The sequence below is a fragment of the Rana temporaria genome, chromosome 3 (genome assembly GCF_905171775.1).
Source record: "Rana temporaria chromosome 3, aRanTem1.1, whole genome shotgun sequence".
NCBI classification, from domain to species: domain Eukaryota; kingdom Metazoa; phylum Chordata; class Amphibia; order Anura; family Ranidae; genus Rana; species Rana temporaria.
The window spans coordinates 97,407,018-97,427,185 of NC_053491.1; the positions used below are offsets into that span (position 1 = coordinate 97,407,018).

At 40.5% G+C, this 20,168-nt stretch overlaps 1 protein-coding gene across 4 annotated transcripts in view; it reads left to right on the plus strand.

Annotated features, from left to right (window-relative positions):
* The window catches only part of MYO9A (myosin IXA), a 179,995-nt gene that overhangs the window by 150,749 nt on the left and 9,078 nt on the right, over window positions 1-20,168 (plus strand). For 3 of the 4 annotated variants that reach the window (XM_040343045.1, XM_040343048.1, XM_040343047.1), the window contains 14 exons: window positions 1,636-1,748; window positions 2,106-2,230; window positions 2,423-2,634; window positions 3,810-3,926; window positions 5,527-5,718; window positions 6,049-6,096; window positions 6,304-6,415; window positions 7,815-7,876; window positions 8,017-8,209; window positions 12,528-12,656; window positions 12,912-13,017; window positions 13,152-13,283; window positions 16,464-16,587; window positions 16,734-16,787. In XM_040343045.1, coding sequence (XP_040198979.1) covers window positions 1,636-1,748; window positions 2,106-2,230; window positions 2,423-2,634; window positions 3,810-3,926; window positions 5,527-5,718; window positions 6,049-6,096; window positions 6,304-6,415; window positions 7,815-7,876; window positions 8,017-8,209; window positions 12,528-12,656; window positions 12,912-13,017; window positions 13,152-13,283; window positions 16,464-16,587; window positions 16,734-16,787 — 1,719 coding nt within the window. The remainder of the gene's footprint in view (window positions 1-1,635; window positions 1,749-2,105; window positions 2,231-2,422; window positions 2,635-3,809; window positions 3,927-5,526; window positions 5,719-6,048; window positions 6,097-6,303; window positions 6,416-7,814; window positions 7,877-8,016; window positions 8,210-12,527; window positions 12,657-12,911; window positions 13,018-13,151; window positions 13,284-16,463; window positions 16,588-16,733; window positions 16,788-20,168) is intronic. The other variant, XM_040343046.1, reaches the window with a different exon arrangement.

The window sequence follows — 20,168 nt, forward strand, 5'->3', positions numbered from 1 at the left end:
ATTGTATGTCCTAATCCTATAACTATGGACATTGTACCTTCTCTTTGTGTTGGTGTATGTACCTCTCTCATAGTATGCAGATGTCATGTTTTTCCGCCATAGAACCTGCAATTCTTGCCTATATAATATCTTTATAGCTTTTTCTATTGCATATAGATCAAACCCTTCACACTTAGGCACAGACGTCTCTGTTGTCTTCTGGTGCACAGTCAAGTTGTATATTCTTTCCTGCTTTGTTTTGTTCTTTAATTATGTCCTTCTCTAATAGCATGAACCATCTGTGTCTTGAAAATTAAGACTCTCGCTTATCAGCACTTTTCCTACCAACTGTACAGCTTTTGGCATTGGAGGAAAAGTTTTGGTTTTGATTAGGAACTAACAAATTGTTTTTCCTTTTAGCAATGCAAGCTTTGTCGAAGACTCTTAGTTTACCTTACAGCACTAATTAATATTTGTTGCAGTTCCAAGAGAGCGAGTCCCTGCAAATGACCACCGCTGAGGACTGTGAAGGGAATGGTCAATTTATATTAATGGTTCACACGCAGTGTACATTTGAGCGTAAATCTCTGCCTGGGAGTCACAGAAGCTGTGTACAGCTGTGTACAGCTCACTTCCGGCAGCCTGTTTGAATCAATGAAAGGCGGAAATATGAAGTGTCTGTACACAGTCATACACACATTAAAGCAGTACTTGCCCAAGTGGACATATGCACTGCCCCGAATGCAGTGTGTGCTACATCTGTGACCTCTGGGCAAAGAATAAGGCACCTTTCACAGGGGCTGGATCAGGTTTTTCTCAGCAGCGGATCCACCGGCTGAGCGGCCGGATGACAGGTCTGTGTCTGCTCCGCTTATGCAGTATGTAAATGCACACAGTCTGTTCTGCTCTATGGGCAGTCAGATGTAAACAGACCAGCTGTCCATTTACACACGACTGCCCTCCGAACCAACTCAGGCGGAGGGGAACAGATCCCCTTCCGTTTGTTTTTGCCAGATTGGATCGAAGATAGATTGGGCGTGAACGGACACATCTGACTGCCTATAGAGGAGAATGGAGGGTCTGATTGGATCTGCCTGAAAAAGGCAGACCTAATCGGACCTCTCTTGTGAAAGGGGCCTCACACTCAAATGTGCAATGTATGGCCCTCTTACGGCCGTGTGCATGAGCCCAAGGGTTTCTCAAACCATCTGTAGATTTCCCTTCATGTTTTCCACATGGGCTATTAAAAAAGTTTGTCTTCCCCTGACAAAATTACATGGCACAAATGACAGAACTACTGTACTTCCCCTGTTCTGGGGATGGCTCTTTCATCTGAGATTCAGTATAAAAGCATGCTTATATCTGAAGCAAAACTCAATAACAATAAGCAAAAACAATAAAAATAAATAACAAAAAAGAAACCCTATGATGTTTAACCAGAATTTTACTTAATATGAATATCTTCAACAATGTGATTGATTGCCTTAAATTTCTGTTTTACGTAATAATTGGAAAAGCAAACAAATTTGTATCCAGTGTAGAGCTAATTACTCATTGAAGATTAAATTGATGTTTGTCCTTTCCAACTGTTTACTGGAACCTTGTTGTGGTGTATTGTCAAGATCTCTGTCAGTTTAACCGAATGTTGTCTTTTAGCTTTTGCAAAAAGTTCAGCCTGGGGAGAGGACCAGCAAGCTCCAGAAGGCGGTTTCTCAAGGAGAGATGACGCGCTTCATACCTACACATAGAGCTGCAGAGCCAGACCCACGGTGAGACATTTAATCTGCAAATAATCTATTTATTTTCTTTGGTACCTGGAGGCATTCCCACCCTCCACAACTCCTTTTGATGAAACAATATGTTTACAGTACATAAGTTTGAGTCCATCCATTGAAAACAGTGATCCTCATAAATAACCCTTATATTCGATGCTATGCGAAATTTCATCATTGGAGGTGTTGGGCATAAATAAATGTGTAACTTTAGTGTACAGCCCCCAAAAAACTCTAGCGTTGGAGTGATCCGTCCACATCACTACATAAAGTTAAGTTTCAAATAGGATTTCCAGTTTTCCAGGAAACTCCCCTTCCTTTCAGAATTACTGATTCAATTATTTGTCGTGTTAGTCCTCAGAGAGGGAAGATTCGCTTCTGGGGGAAGACGAAAGCAGCAGAGAAGTTGACTCCTCAATCAGAGATTCTGGAGATGGATACTGAGCCTACAGGCAAAGACAGCACCCATTTCATGGATGGTGAGTGTAATACAATTCTATCACATACATTTTAGTTTGGTTGTTCCTCATCGTAGTTGTTTGTTAAACCTTGTCCTAAGGAATCATTTACTTAAAGTGAAACTGTTGGGAAATGTTGGAGTTCTTTTACTGTTTTGCCTCAAGTAATACACCTGTTTATCATGTTGTGCTTCTTGCTCTTTTTTTTGCCAGTGGATGCAGGATTTTGGCTTGTTCCTCGCAGTCCGGATCTCAGCCGAGGACGTGAAAAAGAAAACAAAGACCCCTCTCCAAAGGTACAACGCAGGAGGAGTCTGAAGATCAGTAGTACTACACTGGAACCTGCACAGTGGCAAAATGAACGAGCACAAATCATTTGCAGTGCCAGTGACTTGAAGTGTATGGATGAATTTCTGCAGAAAAAGGTGATAAATTATGCACTACTACAGAGTTGTGCTTTTCAATTGTTTTATATCATGTTTTTATTGTTATGTTAGTGTAGCTGATAATCACATGAGTCCCTGAGCCTTTTTCTTCCTAAACCCCCCTTGAGTCTCAGAGTTTTTTTTAAATGTCATTGGTTGTGCGTGCAGGCAGAGCCGAAACATCGATGAAAAAAAAAAAAAAGTCTGCTGAGTAAAACGATATCACATTAGTGCAACTTTTATGAAATGTAGCAGTATGGTAAAGCCTGAAATAAATGTATGCATATTTCTTTAGAAGAGTTTGTTCCCTTTTCAGAGCTACAGCAGAAAAATGATTTGTTTAAATTTTGTTTAAATTGTTAGCGTAGCATTAATATGAGATTAAAGCAGCCCATAGATTATTCAATTTTTTTTTCCTTCAACAACGGGTAGGTGCAGGGTGCCTTCCTGCCCGTCGGAAAACAATGATCACTGCTAGCAGCTATACCCGCCAGCAGTATTTAAAAAAAAAAAAGGAGGAATCTGACAGGCTGGTTGTATACAAGTTGATGGATCGACTCTTAGCCGGTTCCTAAGGGAATTTTGATCCATGTATGGACAGCTTAAGTTGGATCGATGGGGGCAAAATGTAACACTATAGCAACCTTTTAACAGGTTTGCAATCACTAAAAATTAGAATGATATTGCGTGTGTTCAATGCAGATGTCATCCAATGTCTTTGTTGGGAACCAAGGCTTTAATATAGAGATAGGAATATAGAGAAGGAATATGTTTTATATTTATATTGTGCAGCAGCAGTAGTTCTGTTATAATGATCTATTGCTGCAGCGAAAGGTGGACAGAGCTATAACCCTGCAATCCTGGTCTAAATCGAAATAGCTGAAATCGCATTGCTGATTGTGGGGGCCTGCAATCCTGACTTCTCTGTTAAGCCAGGACATTTTTGAATGACTGATATACATTTAAAGTTAGGAGTTGTGATTTGATATGCTTGTATCTTCTGTTTGTGGGAATGTTTTTAACATTTTTATAAAATAAATATTGTGGATGTGGTAATCTACTGTCAGTTGTGTTTTTTGTTTTTTACATAAAGTTAGAAGTCTGAAGTGCATTTTGCCAGGACAGCTTGCAGATTTCTTTTTTATTGTAGTTATATGTACCTTTCTTATTTTTAGATTAACGATCTGGATTCTGAAGATGGAAAGAAGGATTCTTTTGTGGATGTACTCTTCAAAAGAGCTTTGAAGGAATTCCGGCAGAATATTTTCAGCCTGTATTCAACCACACTCATGGTATTTTTTTTATTTTTATTTTTTTACAAGAAGATTTTGATGTATGTAACATATAACATAAGGTCGCCATTTTCTGGAATTTTGTCCTAGGCACTCTTTAGCATCCCCTCTCTCCTCTGCATAAAAAATGTCAGTGTTGGCTATATACTCATGCAGCGGTCAGAAATGGCTACATCAATCTGTTGCATTGAGAGGACGGCTCTGAAGCTGGAGTGTCCATACCACGGGCACTTCATTCCCAGTGTAGGTTTAGCCCCTTGCTAGCCAGGATGCTAGAGATTTGCTGGCCATTGGCATGTTTGGACACTGTTGTCAGCCAGCATCCTGCCCCTTTGTTTACTTACAGTTGTCAACTGAGGAATCTCCCAGCTGGCAGTTAAATGGAGCTGGGGATGCGTTACTAGTTGCTAGAATGCCAGCATTCTAGCTAATGTGCTGGAACATGTAACATTATTGACAGCTTCCAAGCATATTTGTAAAACTCTGAGGCCTGCACCATCTCTATACACTAAGTCAGAGTTGGTCGGTCCTAATTACACTGGCGCTAGTTTTAGTTAGTTATTTAGTTAGTTTTTTTGTTTTGATTCTAAAATGTGTAGTAGTTAAATCTACCTTATTCTGGCTCTTGTATTTGTGATGGTACCAAAATTGGCACACAGATTTCACGAATTGGGCCCAGGCCGTGTTAAAAGGGACATACTGGCAGAAATGTGTCCTTTATTGTTTTGATTCCATAGTGCATTACAAGTTGTCACAAAAATGATTGTGACTACTGTATTTTTATACAAAAAAAATATCTAAATTTACATCTTTTAAAATCCCATTGCCAATGCTACAATGCTTTGCATAAATTCATGTGTGAAGGCTTTTTCGCTTTACTTAAATTATAGAGCTTTATCAGTAACACCATGCAATGCCCAATGAAGCTTGGTAGTTTATTACACAAATTCAGATTTCTATTTCAGCTGTTTACACATAAGGTATATGATTTCTGATCTGGATAGTAGTGCTTTTTACATATTGATCTATACCACAGTGGTGGTCAACCTACAAATTATAGTGGGGGGGATCACGTGCTGCCCCGACAATTCAAGAGGGCTGCATAATAGCAGCACATTTTGGCACCTCAAAGCCCATACATTTTTGTCCTGCTGCATTTTTTGCAGCATATCACAATGCACACTGAAGAAGTTTAAGTATAATTACCCCCAGTATTGGTGGCAGTGTGTGCAGTAATAACCCCAAAAATGTTTGTCGGTGAACACAATAATAGCCCCCAGCATGTCAGTACTCCCTTCTTCCCCTACCTCCCTTCCCCAAATTGGTGGTCACTGGCAGAGAATTAAGTTCCCCCCCGCATTGATGACCAGTGTCAGCGAAATATCTCTGCCCACAGTACAGTCTTTGTCTTTGTTGAGAGTTCTGGTACCCTGCTGTCCCTCTGTAATCTTTTTGAAGCCTAATAGTTTGCAGAGGGATGGCGAGCCATGTGTTGTGCACAAGGGATCTATACCATTGTTTGTTTAATACTTTATATGACCATCTTGATTCCTTGTAATTCTACATATGTAAATAAATGTACTTGTGTGACCTGTAACAGGGAGAGGATGGAAAGAGTATCCGATATCGAGATCTAGGTGCCCTGTTTGAGCAGATCCTTGATAAGACCATGAAACAGCATCAGTCACGGAGCTGGAATGAATCGCCAGTGAAAGTTTGGATCAATACGTTTAAGATTTTCCTGGATGAATTTGTCACCGAATATAAACCTCTGAACTATACTCCAGGAAAGGTAATTGTAAGCACCTGACTTGGAGCAGTAAAGCCGGTCATAGACCGTTTCAATCCAAGCCAAGATTTGAACCATCTATGTGCAGGCTGAATGTACCTGCCAGCTTTACGGATTTTACATGCAATTAAGTAGCTTTCCGGATTTTACATGCAATTATTAGCTAGTACCCCCCCTCCCCAACACTGTGTTGATGGGGGAATCAAGCGATTTTCTTCCCTGCAACACATAGAAACCCTGCAGAAAAGAAAATCGCTCCATCTATGACGGCCTTAGCCTTATGGGATATATTTTTTATTGAAATTAAAATTATGTTGTGTTTTTCCTTTCAAGATTCAAAAGACAGAACGGAAGAAAAGAAGGAAAAAAGAATCAGATATTGTAAGTTTATGGGAATCACCTTGTCAGTTTTACCGGTCCTCATCTTTTAGTTGATTAGCCTGCTTTTTACTTTATTTTAAACATAAATTTGTTAGTGTCAACTTTTTTATCATTTGTCTTCTTGAAACCAATGCTTGTCAGTGTTTAACATCTCCTGTGGTGTCTTTTACCCTTACCACTTTTTACCCATTTTTCTTTGTATTTTAGTTGGAGGAGCACAATGGCCATATATTTAAAACTACTCAGTACAACATTCCCACATACTGCGAGTACTGCTCTTCGCTTATCTGGATCATGGATCGAGCAGCTGTTTGTAAATGTAAGAATGCATGAGCTCATATTGATGTAGGCAGTTATGACATGGCTATTGTATAGTCTTTTTTCGGTGTAAGGGGGGGTTAATAAAAATAAAAAATAAAATGTTATACTGTGTGTGTGTGTGTGTGTATATATATATATATATATATATATATATATATATATATATATATATATATATATATATATATATATATATATATATATGTGTGTGTGTGTGTGTGTGTGTGTGTGTGTGTGTGTGTGTGTGTGTGTGTGTGTGTGTGTATGTATGTATGTATGTATGTTAAGTAGAGGTGTAAGTACAACTACCCTCACTTCTTTCATTCTTTCAACTTTTATAAATCTGCTGCACTGTTTTTCAGCATTAAAATACTTGCTGTAAGGTAAAATATAACCGGGATAAGCCAATGTGTCCTGTTAATGACTCTCACATCTAGGAGGACTGTTTAATAAAATGTAATGTTATATAAAAAATATTTTTTTTAACTTTTGAATTGACATAATATAGAATGTCTAGTATGTTTTATGCTCAAACAGGGCCGCCATCAGGGGGGGTACAGGCAGTACACCTGTAAGGGGCCCAGAGGTCCCCAGGGGCCCGGATGGCAACCCCCTTTTAGGGGTCCGGAGGTCCCCAGGGGCCCGGAGGCCCACAGGGCCCCATATGGCAAATCCCCTTTTTTTTATTCTTTTTTTATAAAAAAATATATTTATTTTTTTAATATATTTTATTTTTTATTAAAGGGCCAATTTTTTTATTTTTTTTAGAGGTCCGGAGGTCCCCAGGGGCCCGAAGGCCCCCAGGGCTCTGGATGCCAGCCCCCCCTTTTTTTATTTATTTTTTATAAAAAATATTTTTTTTCTAATATATTTTTATTTTATTTTTTATTAAAGGGCCATTTTTTTAGGGGTACGGGGGCCCGGAGATCCCCAGGGCCCCGGATGACAACCCCCCTTTTTTTATAAAAAAATTATATTTTTTTATATATATTTTTATTTATTTATTTTATATATATATATATATATAATTATTATTATTATTATTATTATAGGGCCCAGAGGTCCCCAGGGCCCTGGATGGCAACCCCCCTTTTTTTTTATAAAAAAATACATTTTTTTTTATATTATTTTATTTCTTTTTATAAAAAAATTTAATAATATATATATATATATTATTAAAGGGCCTGGAGGTCCCCAGGGCCCCAGATGGCTACCCCGGGGCCCTGTAAAGGCCCCCCCGCTTCTCAATTTCAGGCGGCAGCACCCCCCCCCCGGCTCTCTGCTCCAGGGGGCCCATGCCTGAAGCTGTGTAAGGGGCCCCATAATTCCTGATGGCTGCCCTGTGCTCAAATGTCAATACCTGTTTGCTAATAACTACCTTTTGTACTGTTTCTCAGTATGTAGATTTGCCTGCCACAAGAAGTGCTGTTCACAGATCACTACTACATGCAGTAAAAAGGTAGATTCACTATTTATCATAAGACTTGCACTTTTATAGCAATGGGTTGCCTAAAAGTATTTCTGTCTTTATAAAAAGAATCATCTTTACAGTTGTTACCCTCTTGTCTGATTTTGTCTTTTGTTTTGTGCTATTCTTAGTATGACAATGAACTGTCCCCCCGCCACTTTGGGATAGAATTGTCACGCCTTACCAATGAGGACCGCTTAGTACCTGTGCTGCTGGAGAAACTCATCAACTACATTGAAATGCATGGCTTGTATACAGAAGGAATATACAGAAAACCAGGATCCACCAACAAGATTCGGGAGCTTAGACAAAACCTGGACACAGGTGACAGTGCATGTTCTCTTCCACCTTTCTGACTATGGTTCTGTTATCGGTTCCATTCGATAGTTGGTACCTGCCATGTGCTTTGCATTAAGCTTGCCTATGTCTTCTGGCTATGTCATTCCCAACTGTGGCTAACTGTGCTAGTGCCTATTAAAAGCATTTCAGAAGAAAGAAAGATTATAAATAATGTACAAAAATGAACTATTGTAGATAGGATACCCTCTTCTGAGCTGCCACTTTTTTTAACATAAATACTGTACTACTGCAATCGCGTGTGCCCGGCGGCGATCGGGCACGGGAGTCGGGGGCGCGCGCCTCCGGCGGCGTGCATGCGCCCCTAGTGGCCTGCGCGAGAGCCGACGTTATATTACGTGCTCTCGCGCAGGGAAGCCGACCTGCCGCCGTAAAACGACGCCGGCTGGTCGGCAAGTGGTTAACGCCTTCTATTCATGTCTATGGTAACCCATCGTAAACACTGTGGCATGTGTTTGCATCGAGTGTGCGATGTGTTTGCAGCGTGTTAGGCCTTGTTCACAGCAGCCAAGAATGTAGCCATCTGGGGTGCACTGCCAGGGATGCTTGAACTGTTGCAGAACATCTGCCATTGTTTTTCCCAAACCCTAAAAAAATATATATAAATTGAACTTAATCAAAAAGGAAATCCTATAATCAATACCTATAGTTATGTGAATTTACCTACTGGTTCTTTTTTTTTTTTCATAATTTTTTTGTTTTGTTTAAGGCAGTAGATGTCCTCCCCCCGATAACAAATGTTCATTATTTCCTAGCATTAAACTTATATGGGGTTTTGTATTCTATCCCATCTTGCTTTTAAAAGCGTCCAAAAAGAGAGGAAATTAATTATATTTTTTGGACACTAAGGAACACAGGATCAGCTAGAAATCGCACTGTAGCCTTGTTAGCCGCTTGAGCAGCGCTTTTCGGCAAAGGGGTTAAAAACTCCCATGTTGCGGCGCTTCGGAAGAGCTTTTCAGGAGCTTCGGAAGAGGTGCCTATTCATTTCAATAGGCAGGACGTTTTGGGGGCTCTAAATACAGCGCTGTCAAATCGCCCCAAGGATGCTGTTTGCAGGACTTTTCGGAAGGTCCCACAAGCGCACCGCCCAAGTGTGAAAAGTCACACTTGAATGAATGGGAGGCAGTTTTCAGGCGCTTAGCAGAGGCTATTTTCAGCGCTAAAGCGCCTAAAAAACGCTCCGGTGTGAAAGGGGTCTTGGGGTATACTGCCTCCTACAGGAGGAATTAGACACCACCAAACAAAAAAGCAGTTGGCTAGCCAGGTACATTTTCTGCCCGTTCCCAGCCTGCTTCAGTTTTAAGCTAGTGTCTTAGAATGTGTAGTTTTCTTTCTTTAGAATTTTTAACTGTTTTTACTAGACATTTTTCTTCCCTTTTCAACAAGACTTTATTTTTATATTAAGACGTCCATCTTTTTGCTGCAGAGCTAATCCTCTGTGCTACCTTGGAGGCCGCACCCAGCTTCAACTGGACCTAAGATTGTGGGGCTTGTCAGTACTGTGACATGCAGGAAGTAGTCTCTGCTTACTGCGCTCCCCAGACACTTGGTGTACTGGTTTGTTATCCACAGAGCACTTTTTACAGGTCCAGAGCCATGCCACAGCCCCTGATGTGACCCAGTCTCTTATGACTCCTTTGGGAGTATGCCCATGAACTGGTTCAAGGTCTCCTGGAATGTGACCTTTTCTCACCAAGCTCTCCATTGGGTGCTCTCCAGTAAGTCTCTTAGAACTTTTGTTGTTTTATACTGCGAGCATGGTTACACTATTGTGACCTACTGCTAAAAACGCATCTCATTCAAAGTCCAACTCTCCCCCCTTTTTATACATTTACAGGGATGGAGGCCTGTGGTAGTGTCTATCACATGCCTCATTCAAAGTCCCAACCCTATTCCCCCCTTTTAAATACTATTCAGGGATTGAGATGCATTTTCAGGAGTGGAATAGAGTGCCTCCACCGATCTACCACCAACAGTTAACTTATGCATTGTCATTTTTTGATTAGCTGACCCAGTTTGATGTGGTCCGCACCTAGTCTGGTGGTATTTTGGTTTGATAGGCATGTTTGTTTTTCCAGTGCTCTTTTTTTGACAGACCAACTATAGGTAGGGGCGGGTTTAGGTTATCACCTGCCCCCTATCTATTGATTAGCACGCCTGTGCTCCTCTTTAGGAGGCTTTAAAAGTCATAGCTAGAAATACAGTACACGGAGTGCCTTAACGTTGGCCTGCAGCTTACCCAGGTATTTGCAAATACATGCAACTAAACCTCTGTTTTTAATTACATACAGTTAGACAGATTGATTTGGTTTAGTGCTTTTTTGGTTGGTAACTTTCAGCCTGACTATTATGGAAACATTTTTAATATTCCATATATATACACTTAATCGCATATTGCTAAAAACGCATCTCATTCAAAGTCCCAACTCCCCCCCCTTTTTATACACTATTGTGACCCAAACTAAATTTACTGGTTTCTCTCAAGGCTCCACCGGGTCCTCTTATGTAGCAACCACTTGAAGTGCAGACAAGAACAGAGCTTGTCCCAGCTCTAGACATCTAATGGAAAAGGACAAATTCCTTGCAGTCACACATCTTGGCAAAACCCTACTGTGATTCATTCACCTCCGGCCATGTACATGTCAGATCACATAAGCAAAGGAAGGGTCCCACGGGCCCCTCCCAGTTCACAACCCACTAACAACTCTGAGTCGCGTGCAGTGTCCCTCCTTAGGTGCCTGACACAGATTGCCTGGATTGTTGCCCCCTGCTTGAGTCTACACACTTTCTTAAAGCCTTCTTTACTCTCTCAGGTGTGACATACAGAGAGGAGTTCTCTACAGGTATGCTAGATTTTATGAACAAATTTCTACAGAAATAGCTGACTTGGAACACATTCCCCTCCAGATTCTTTTCCTGACATTCCTGCTCTTGTGCACTCTTTGACGAGGAATCTCATAAATGGGTTCTTGATGAGTTTTTGTACCTGAGGAGCCTGGACCTCTGGATTATATCTTCCAGGCTCAATGATGATATATTGGTTCTTATTGACGTGGTGCAGACATGTTTAAAAATGGAGGAACCTTTGACTAAAACCACTGTTGTTGCAAGTCTTTTTTCCTTTTAAAGTCTGTAAAAACCTTTCCAGTAAATTCCTTCTGTGAACCTGTCTTGTATAAAGAGTAAATTGATCCTGATAAGTTATTCTCTCCCCCAAATTGAATAGCCTTTTGAGGAGACCCTTCTTAAAAATGAGTTTTACCCACTACTACCCAGTTCATTTCATGCCTTAAAACACAAACTGCTTCTTTTCATGATGCCTCAGTGTTTTTTTTTTTAATCAGCTTAACAAATATCTGAAAGCTCTTTCCAAATCCTTGTCCCCCCCCCCCCTTCCCCCAGCTGTTATGCCACCTTGTCAGACTGTGGAGGAATAGACTATGCATATGTCTGCGTTACTCACTGGTATCCTAAAACCTATCCTAATACACTGTTTATTTTTTGGGGGGAAAAAAACTGATTCCTCCATTCTAAGTGTATTGCCAGCTTTACTAATTTTGCAGTTGTGGAAGGTTCAAAACGTTTGCCTCCGACCTCAAACTGGAAAAAAACATATCCTGTCTCTGATTCCAAGAAGTGTTTCTTTGGTTTCTCTCAGACTTCTAATTTCAAGGCCAGACCAAGATCAGTAATCCAGTTCAGTTGTAAATCTTGCAGTTCCAAATTATTTATTACAGACATTTATGTAGATGACAATTTAAGCAGCCCCTTGTTGTAAATTCATATCAATTCATGCCCTCAATTTGCTTACAATTTAAGCATCCTACCTCACATGCATACATACACATACTAGGGCCAATATAGACAGGAGCCAGGTAACCTATCAGCATGTCTTTGGAGTGTGAGAGGAAACTTGAGGTACCTGGAGGAAAACACACAAGCCCAGGGAGAACATGCAAACTCTAGGTAATGTGGATTTGAAGGACCCTAGTACTGCAAGGCAGGAGGGCTGACCACTAAGCCACTTTGCTGCAAGGCAGGAGTGCTAACCACTAAGCCACTGTGCTACCAAGCAACCTTTCAAACCCTCTTCATAATGAAGAGATGCCCATACTTTCCAAGGTCAGGGGATGTCTTGTGGTCTTTAAGGATATCTGATCAGAATTTTTTTGGGATGTATGGGTAAAGGATGTGTCCAGGGGGCTTCAAGTTGGGGTTTTACTCTCTGCCTGCACTCTGCTTCATGTTCTCTGTCCTGATGTTTGTTAACCCTTCTTTTCAGATATTGATAGTGTTAATCTTGATGAATATAACATCCATGTGATTGCCAGCGCGTTCAAGCAGTGGTTAAGGGAACTTCCCAATCCATTGATGACATTTGAACTGTATGAAGAGTTTCTCAGATCTATGGGTGAGTAATAAAAAGTACTTGTAAGCTTTTTATCTGCTATGTTACTGTCACAATTTCCAGTGTCATATTATGCGTCTGTTTCAGTTTGTCTACTTCCACATAATTGCAATTTTTTCTTAATGGTCTCGTTTTATTAAATGTAAAATGCAATTCTTTTTATCAATGCTCTTTTGAACCTCCAAAGCTTTAGGCAACAGTTCGGTTTACTTGTATTTTTTGTCTTTCAAATGTGCAATTCGTTTTTTTTTTTTGCAGGTCTTAGGGAAAGAAAAGAAACTGTAAGAGGAGTTTATTCGGTTATCGATCAGCTTTCTCGAACGCACCTAAGCACTTTGGAAAGACTTATCTTTCACCTTGTCAGGTATCTTAAAATGTTCTGATTACAGTGTGAATCCATTGCCAATGTGACTGTATATATTTCTTTGTTGGATATATACGTATTTTACATATATATTCATTGTAATATTATTAATTACTTGTTACCTATATTTTTAGGATTGCCCAGCAGGAGGAGACTAATCGCATGTCTGCCAATGCATTGGCAATTGTATTTGCGCCTTGTATTCTCCGTTGTCCGGATACCACAGACCCATTGCAAAGTGTTCAGGACATTGGCAAGACCACAGCGTAAGAAAGATGAACAGTAGCTAAAAACTTTATTTTTTTTAGAATCAGCACTAATGACCCCTAGTCAAACCAAGCAACTCTCACCGTTTATTGCATGACCTCTATTTCTCTTAGGACTGATGTAGCGGTATTATAATGCAACATGTTGTGGGAAAGTGCAGCGCTAATAAATGACCAATGAGTACGTCACTTTAATTTGATAAAAGTGACCCAATGTTCATACCCAATGTGCAATATTAATCAAGAGTTTTAACATTAAAAATTAAAATGCAGAAATGTCCAAAGAAAATCCCCAGAATATAATGATCACCAAATGCTTTCTTGGTCTGCAACGATAACCTCACTTCTTACACTATAGGGTCCATTTATAAAGGAGAAGAATGGTCTGTTTCAAAAACATACACATACACACACACACACACACACACACACACACACACACACACACACACATTTAAAGCAGTAGTAATGTCTGCTAGTCAATTCCATAATGGGCAAGTATGCACCAAATACTAGCACATTATGAAAGATTAATGCCGTGTACACACGGTCGTTTTTCGGCATGAAAAAAAACGAAGTTTTTAAAAACGTCATTTAAAATGATCGTATGTGGGCTTCACATCGTTTTTCGGCTTCTGAAAAACGCCAAAAAAAATTCGAACATGCTGTATTTTTTCACGTCGTTTTTTAAAATGTCGTTTTGTTAAAAATGATCGTGGGTGGGCAAAAACGAAGTTTTAAACCCGCGCATGCCCAGAAGCGAGTTATGAGACAGGATCGCTCGTTCTGGCATTAGGCCGCGTACACACGAACGGAATTTCCGACAAGAAAAATTTGATGTGAGCTTTTGGTCGGAAATTCCGACCGTGTGTAGGCTCCATCTGATTTTTTCTGTTGGAATTTCCGACAGCAAAAGGTGGAGAGCTGGTTCTCAATTTTTCAGACGGGAAAAGTTCTTGTTGGAAATTCCGATTGTCTGTATGCAATTCCGACGCACAGAAAACCACGCATGCTCGAAATCAACTTGATGCATGCTCGGAATCTTTGATCTTAATTTTTCTCGGCTCGTCGTAGTGTTGTACGTCACCGCGTTCTTGACGGACGTAATTTTGTGTGACTGTGTGTATGCAACACAAGTTTGAGCCAAAATTCCATCGGAAAAAAAATCCACGGTTTTCTTGTCGGAATTTCAGATCGTGTGTACATGGCATAACTTTAAAATGAAGCCCTCCAGAGGCATGCTGACAGGGCTTCCATCTTCACCGGGTCTTCTTTTCAGGTTCATGGGCTCTGGCTGTTAGAAGTGCTGAGCTGCAATCACGCCACTCCCATGCATGCGTGCAGGAGCCATGATTGTGGCACAACACTCTGAAGGGATGGCATACTTGGTAGTCAAGCGGTGTTTACCACTGCTTTAACAAGTGTGCTCAGTTTCACTGGCTTTGGGCATCTGATGTCAGTGGAGAACTATTAATATGAATGAACGTTCAAAAAATGGGAGGCGCACCTCATGTAACCTGTTAGTCAAGTCACTTAAAGACCGCCCGGCATATATACTGCCGCAGGGCGGCTCTAATGCACGAAATAACGTACACGTGCGTTGTTTTGTGCACTAGATACTGTGGGCACTAGCCTGCTGCACAGGAGCCAATTCATGGGTCTGGCGGACCCGATGTCAGCCCGCCACCCACGAACGCTCCACAGAGAGGCAGAATGGAAATCTGCCTATGTAAACAAGGCAGATTCCCATTCTGACAGGGAAGTACACTGATATATTTTTTTTTGGATGTGTATTATAGCAGAAAGTAAAAAATATTGTGTGTTTTTTTTTTTTCAAAATATTTTGTTTATAGTGCATAAAATAAAAACTGCAGAGTTTGATCAAGTACCTCCAAACGAAAGCTCCATTTGTGTGGAAAAAAGGACATCAATTTTATTTGGGTACAGCGTCGCACGCCTGCGCAATTGTTAGTTAAAGTAACGCAGTGCCGTATCTCAAATAACAGCCTGGTCATTAAGGGGGTAAATCCTTCCAGGGCTGAAGTGGTTAAAGAAGCTCCACGCCATGGTCTGCATATTTTTAATGGGTTGTAACATGCAGGTGATATCAAATCTCTACTATAAATGTGCCCCATTATCTCTGAATTATTAATGAGCTAAAAAACATTTAGGGATTCAGTGGCTATAAAATATTCAAAAACAAAATCTGCACTATGGTGTCAGTGAGGCTGCAAGCAAAAAAAAAATGGGTTGATATACAAATCCCACAGGGTATGGTAAGGGTCAAATATTTGTTGCACCAAACATGCAAATTATATAAAACAAATGTTCACCATAAATCAATTGCTTCAAAAGTGAACAAATCTAGTGAAAAAAAAAGCTCTATAAAAAAAAAAGCCCATAAACCTGTGTCTGAAATAAATCCCCCATGCAATCTTGATTATATCTATATTTTTAAGTATATATATATATATAGATAGATAGATAGATAGATAGATAGATAGATAGATATATCTATAGCTCCACCAGTATATGGACACTCTCCAGATACACAAGTACAGTCAATGTAGTCCATACAGCATATATTGGATGGGGTATCCGTGGTTTCAGGCATCAACTCCGGTCTGATGTATACACCCAGATAATTTCCGTACTCTCGCATCCATGTTGCATCAAGCTGTTAAGCCTGCACACAGTGTAGGCTAGAATTTCTCATGGTGTAGCAGATTTATAAAAAAAAAATGAAAATGCACAGCTATACACATACACAGATAGGCGCTGCAGACTAAGTGTTTGCAACAGCATGACGTCAGCGCGTACGTTCCACCCAGACACGTTTCGTCCAATGGGACGTTTTCAGGGGGCCCGAACCATGCTATTGGCACGAGCCTGATTTTGTTGTGATTATTTTTCTCTGCACTACCAAAATTTACGAAGTTTCAAGGAACTTTCGAAAAAATGCTGATGTTTGTTTGCACTTCACAAATACTCTAGCTGAATTTTGCAATTGGCAATATTTTGAATTGTACATGTGACTTTTAACTGAATCCTTTGACATATGTCAAGATTTTCATACTATGTTTTCCAAAAGTAGCATATAAAATATGCATTTTTACTTGATTGATATCCTTTTGATCCTACTGTATCTGAATTTCCTCTGCTTCTGTTTCTTGATTAAAGATGTGTAGAGCTGATTGTGATGGAGCAGATGAATAAATACAAGGCTCGACTGAAGGACATAAATAGCCTGGAATTTGCAGAGAACAAAGCCAAGAGTCGCCTGTCCCTTATCCGCAGGTCCATGGTAAGTTGAATGTGGTTGCTTTGGGGAGGGTAAAGGGAATTTCCTATTTTAACTACCACACTCAGAACTACCTCCTTTATTCACCATCTTTAACTCCTCTCCTGCTTCTAACCTTCTGCTTTCCTTTCATCTCCTTCTCAATCCAGAAACCCGTACTAATTGCAGTTAGATTTATGAGCATAAACCGCAGCACCTTGCCGGTATGTATACTCAGATCAGGCTGTCTGTGGCATTCACTCATTGTGTTCCCACCCAGACCCTTAAACATCACAGTTAATCAGAGTAGCTGATTACACAGTCCTTACTAAGCATGTCTTGTCATTTTCACGTTACTTCCATCATATAAGTTCCCCCTAATTATATCTACTTTAGAGAACTTTAACTGTGCATATTTTCTGAATACTGCGCATGTTGTCCCATTCACAATTTGCATTTATCCTGAATATAGCCCAGTAGATTTCATGTGTACCATAGTCTACACCCTGATGTTTTATGGCATACTTTATGTACATGTGTGCACTGTGTGTGTTTGTGGTGAATAGGTTGTAGGTTCAGAAATGCTGAGCTAAATTGCAACACCACATAAAAATGTCTTGGTGTTTATTAAGCATAGGAAGAACGTTCAGTAAAAAAAAAAATCTTGCACTGTTCTGTTCTCCTTCCCAAGCTTCCGTTTTGGATAAAATGCCATCCATATCTAACAAAATCAACAGGGATGCAGGAGCTGAGGGACCAAATTACACTTTTACAAGTCAAAAATTGTATATAGCTTCAGCTCCTTATATCACTGTATCTAGTAGTCATTTTGACATGCTATTTACACTCAAGGTAACTTCTGTAGCTTGCAAGCAGCTTGCTAGGGGGGTACTCAGAAGGCAGAAGGAGCCATGAGCACTTCCGGTAGACCCCAGAAGAGGAGGTATAGAGCTGCTCTGCGCAAATCCATTGCACAGAGCAGATGAGAAATGTTTTTTAAAAAAACAAAAACATAATTAAAGGATTAAAATCAATTTAATAATATAAAAGCTTATTTTTAATTTACATTTTCTCAGCACAGTTTCACTTTCCCATTAAGGATAATGCCTTAAGCCGTGTACACACTGTTATTATTTTTTCATTCAACCCGTGAAAAAGACTGTCAGCTCTGGTCGGAGCCGCTGTATTAACCATGTGAGGTTAGTTCAGCGTTCTCCTCTGCTTAGCTGTTGTGACAGGGGGACAGCACCCCCCGCCAGAATACTCCAATCAGTGCTCTCTGCCATTGGCTGAGAGAGCTCTGATCTGGAGTCGTGGGATGCTGGTCCGACAGAAGCCAGACAGACCAACATAAACATGGGCCAAATGTCAGCTGTTGTCTTCCACATTCAGCCCTTGCTTTAGGCAAAGTTTTGTTTGGCCAATTAGGAGGATTTTGCCTCCACTAGTAATTTCTCCTCCTCTTCCTTCCTCTTCCACTCCCAACCTCTTTTCTCTTTTTAGCCAATCAGATTTTAGCAAAATGCCAGTACAGACCCCTGATCAGTCACTCCTTCTGACCAGATGTGCCTGCCTCTGTTTCCACCTGCCCTCTACAGCCCTCCTCCTACAGATCCTCACTTTGCCTCATCTAGTCCCCCGGAGATCCTGTACTCCCTCTGGCCACTTGAATGAAGGAGGAGAGGCTGTGGTAGATTGAGAGGATTGCAACAGTCTGCCTGTGAGCCCCACACAAGCCTGATCCTTGGCCTCTGTGGTGCTGTGCAGTTTAGATGCTCTGCGCTGTCACACTACAGCTTAGAAACAGTCACAGGTAGGGACATCCTCTGACTACTGTGCTCCCTACCTGCATACAGCCCTCTTTTCCCCTGCTGATATTGCTGCCAGCCAGCCTGGATGATTCATAGCTTTCTCTTCCCACGCAAAACTCTTCCACTTTCCCACTCAATTTTCTGGAAATACAGCTTAAGGGGTTGGCAGACTGTCAACAGCTTCCCATCTTCCTCATTTCTTGCCCCGCTCCCTCCCTGCCTGCAGTTCCCTAGGACACATCACACGTCCAAGGAGGCTGCAGGGCAAGTCTCCCTGCTCCACAGGATCTTGCACATGCGCAGTAGGGAGCCGGCTGTGATTGCTGAGGAAGTCACAGCCAGCTCCCATGTCCAAGATGGCGGCGCCGGAGACCTGTGGCAGTGAGAGGAACTGGCTGGGACAGCGCTGGACTACTGTAAGTGCCTCATTTTGTTTTTTCTTTTTTTTTAAGGCGACGTTCCTCTTTAACTGTTTACCTTCTCGCTGGAAAATAAATGGAAAAATAAAAATGTCATGATTATCAAACTATAAAAAAATATATATATATAACTTCATAGTCATGAGAAAGGTTCAAATTGATTTTTAACAGTAGTGGCAGACATTCCACATTATTATTTATGCTGTATGTATAAGGAATGGTACAGTTATGAGGACACGCAGCCGTTGTGTTTTTTCAGGTTGCTTAAAGCACAAATCTAGACAAACTATTTTTATTTCTAGTTTTCAATAAAGTAAAAAAGAGGTCAACATTTCTGTGAGGTTTTTGTTTCTGCCTGTGACTCCATTGGATACATTTTACCTAATTTCCTGTCCATGTAAAGCCTCTACAACAAATGGGGGGGGGGGGGGGGGGTGTAGGCAACAATGGAACAGGAAGACACTGACCGCAATAAAATGTTGTCCGAAGTTCTAACCCTAATGCCGCGTACACACCATCACTTTATGTGATGAAAAAAAACGACACTTTCTGTGAAGTAAAAAATGACGTTTTTGAAACTTCAATTTTCAAAGACGAAGTTGCCTACACACCATCGTTTTCTCACAATGATCTTGCAAAGTGAGGTTACGTTCCACCACGTTTTACCATTGAAGCTTGCTTCATAAGTAGCTTCTGGGCATGCGCGGATGAAAAAACGTCTTAGAAAACAACGTTTTTTGCTACACACGGTCAATTTCTGTGAAGTAAAAAGTGCACTTTTGAAAAACGACACATAAAATTGAAGCATGCTTCAATTTTTTTTGGTAGTTTTTTACAAGACATAAAACGACGTTTTCCCCCACACACAGTCAATTAAAGTGACGTTTTTAAAAACGTCATTTTTTTTCATCACATAAAGTGATGGTGTGTACGCGGCATTACTTGTGTTTTTTAAAGTGGTTTTGTTTTTGTCTTTGTCACTGCACTGTATTCGTCTTTTTTTTTTTTTTTTTCACTTGTTTAAAATATTTTTTTGTGACTTCCTGTCCTTGCAGGGAGTGACAAGAACTCCCTCCCAGTAGAGACAGGGACAGCAAAAAGAAGTCAAAAACACTTAAAGTAGAACTATAGGCAAAACTTTTTTTCATTTTCATTTTGGATAGAGTGAGGGAGGGTTAAAACCCCTGCCAGATTTTTTTTCCATTTCAGAAATTTCCCTTCACTTCCTGTCCCATAGTCAAACAGGAAGTGGGAGGAAATCCCTGCAAATTAAGGAAATTCCTTAGGGACCCCCAAGGTCACCAGAGCTGGTGTGTCCCCATTGGAAGTCTAAGATTTCCTCTCTGTTATTTTTCTGGGGACAACTCAAAATTTG